Raw genomic sequence first — 2,917 nt, forward strand, 5'->3', positions numbered from 1 at the left:
GCCGGTAATCTCCCTGTTTGTAGTTTTCCTTCATGCATCCTTCACGAAGACGTTTTTTCTTATTGTTACGGTGACTGTCCCGGACCCTTCCCTGTGGGTGTGCCGCTACGTTGTCTGCGTGTCGTTATGTCCATGTATGTACTTCCGTGGGTGTGGGTTGTCTGTGAGCGTGTTCGTAGTCGCACCTCTGCCTTGTCTCGAGATCACGAGGGTACGTGTTGATCACCTATTTAATGTGCGTTCGCGCAGTGTCTTGTGCTCGTCTTTGTCTAAGGTTTCGTGCCTGTTTGAGAGGTTTATGTTTCTGTTTGCACTCCGCACGGAGCTTCACGTGTTTTTGTTGTCACATTAAACGTTCCATATTGCACAGTTCGACGGTCGTCGTGCCTCATATTTCGAGCGTCACACTTATATCTCTTTTCCCGCGATCGTTTTGGCGGTGGCCTCAGTTTGTCGTTTTTGTTGTGGTTTTGGCTTTATAACAGCCCTAACATGGTTTATGCATGCTTGTGTACCGGTTTTTTGTTGCCTTTAGGAACAGCTGTAAATCCATTAAAATCTCAGTCCTTCATCTAAATGCATATAGGATGTCTGAGAATCACTTACAATTAGCCACAAGTGTTGAATGTAACATAACAAAGGGTTTATTCACTCTCAAGCTGATTGTTGAGTTTGTTCTTATTATTTCTATATTATGTAATGGATAATATGACACTTAATCTGGTCTCAAAGTTAATCTGTGGAAGACAACAGCTCCAGTAGGGACGTGGAACTGTAACTGGCGCTCAGGCTGGTTTGTGTGGTGAGAAATATGCATTTGTAAATGTGTGTGTGTCCTTAGACTGTGAGTCCTACTGTAAACCAGCCAAAGGCAACCTGAAGATCAACATGAAGAAATACTGCAAGAAAGACTATGGTACAAACATGCACAGCCACACAAGTTTATATGTGTGTAATTATATGTATTTGTTGGTATCTCTTAACTTTGTGGTATGTGTGTGTGTATGCAACTTTGTGTGTATGCTTGTGTTTCTTTGTGTGTGTGTAAATGTACGTTTGTGTGTATCTGTGTGCATTTGAACATGCTTGTGTGTGTGTGTGTGTGTGTGTGTGTGTGTGTGTGTGTGTGTGTGTGAACAGCTGTCCTCATCAGTGTGTTAGACATGGAGACGTCTGGTGACTGGGCGAAGTTCACCGTCACGCTGGTGTCCGTGTACAAGAGCAGAGACCCCCTGCGGAGAGGAGAGACCCTGCTGTGGGTGCACATGAAGGACCTGTCCTGCAAGTGTCCCCGTATCCACATGGGCAAGCGCTTCCTCATCCTGGGCTCCAGTGAGGGCGGGGCCAGCCCTGAGAGGGTGGGGCTTCTGGCAGATAAGAGCAGCCTGGTCATCCAATGGCGAGATGTCTGGACTCGACGTCTGCGTAAGTTCCAGCGCAAGGAGAAGAAGGGCAAGTGCACCAATGCATGATGGGATAGCAGAGAATCCTGATGCCTGACCTTTGACCCACAGCTGCACATGCATGAGACTGGGATATGTACCTGTGTGTGTGTGTGTGTGTGTGTGTGTGTGTGTGTGTGTGTGTGTGTGTGTGTGTGTGTGTGTGTGTGTGTAGAAGGTGTGGGCTCTGTGAAGGACAATTCAAAAGACCAAGATTGATGCTGAAACCACTAGCATTACATATCACAAACACACACACACATACACACACACACACACACACACACACACCATGAAAAACCAAATCATAAAGTGATTCTATACACATTTCAACCATTTCACTACATAAACACACACAGAGTTGCGCACACTGACCCCATACCACCTTTATAGGCTGCCTGGTCAAATTACAAAAACCTCAAACTCCTCCTCCTCGTCCTCATCATCATCATCATCATCATCATCATCATCATCATCAGTCTACTGCAGATTACTGTGGTCCTAAAGAACTGTTGTACGGCTCTGTGTGTAAGATGATGTGTGTTGTGTGTGTAAGATGCTGTGTGTTCGAGGACCATTATGAGTCTCTGCCATGTGGGAGCTGCGTTGGGCCTGGTCTGAAGAAGATGACCTTTGACCTGCTTCTGTGCTAAGAGAACCATAGCAGATCAGTAGTAACTCACATGCGCATTAAAGAGGGAGAGACACTCAGAGCTTCTCCTGCGTAGAGCCGCCGGTCGCTCTGCTGACGGCCCCTCCAGCATCATGTCTGACTGGAGCACGTGTGTGTATATGTTTATATATATGTGTGTATATACATGTATGTGTATGTTTGTGTGTATGGATAGTGTTTTGATGATTTCTTAACTTTATTTCTTTCCAAATCACATCAGAAGCATGGATGGGAGGGTGTGGTCTCATTGTGAGGTGGGCGGAGCCTTAATGTGGGTGGTATTACTGCTCTGTTGCTAGAGTCAGTGCCAGTGATTGAGTCAGTGATTAGTAAATTTATCATCATATGTTATATTATTATGATTATGATTATTATTATTATTATTATTGTTACAATTATTATTATTATTATTATTATTATTATTATTATATCTTCCCCTATTTTTCTCTCTCATTCCCTCCCCTCTCTCCATTTCTCTCCCTATCTCTCGCTATCTCTCTCTCCCTCTCCATCATTCTCTCGGTCTCTCTCTCCATCTCCCTTTTTATCTCTCTCCATCTCTCTCCGTCTCTGTTTTTCTCCATCTCTCTCTCATTTCTCTCTCATAATTAATGAAAATGATTGTTTAACCACAGTGCAACAGCTCATGTTCACCACATGTAACCCTAGTTCACATTCTGTATCTTACACACACACATGCACGCACTCACACACACACACACACACACACACACACACACACACACACACACACACACACACACACACACACACACACACACACACACACACACACACACAC

The 2,917-nt window shown here is 44.5% G+C and overlaps 1 protein-coding gene across 3 annotated transcripts in view; it reads left to right on the top strand.

Annotated features, from left to right (window-relative positions):
- The window catches only part of ntn2 (netrin 2), a 37,696-nt gene extending 35,282 nt beyond the window's left edge, over positions 1-2,414 (top strand). For all 3 annotated transcript variants that reach the window (XM_076986837.1, XM_076986838.1, XM_076986836.1), the window contains 2 exons: positions 842-916; positions 1,141-2,414. In XM_076986837.1, the coding sequence (XP_076842952.1) occupies positions 842-916; positions 1,141-1,472 (407 nt within the window). In that variant the 3' untranslated portion in view covers positions 1,473-2,414. The remainder of the gene's footprint in view (positions 1-841; positions 917-1,140) is intronic.
- Positions 2,415-2,917: the final 503 nt, after the last annotated feature.

Source organism: Brachyhypopomus gauderio, unplaced genomic scaffold, assembly GCF_052324685.1.
Source record: "Brachyhypopomus gauderio isolate BG-103 unplaced genomic scaffold, BGAUD_0.2 sc49, whole genome shotgun sequence".
Lineage (NCBI taxonomy): Eukaryota > Metazoa > Chordata > Actinopteri > Gymnotiformes > Hypopomidae > Brachyhypopomus > Brachyhypopomus gauderio.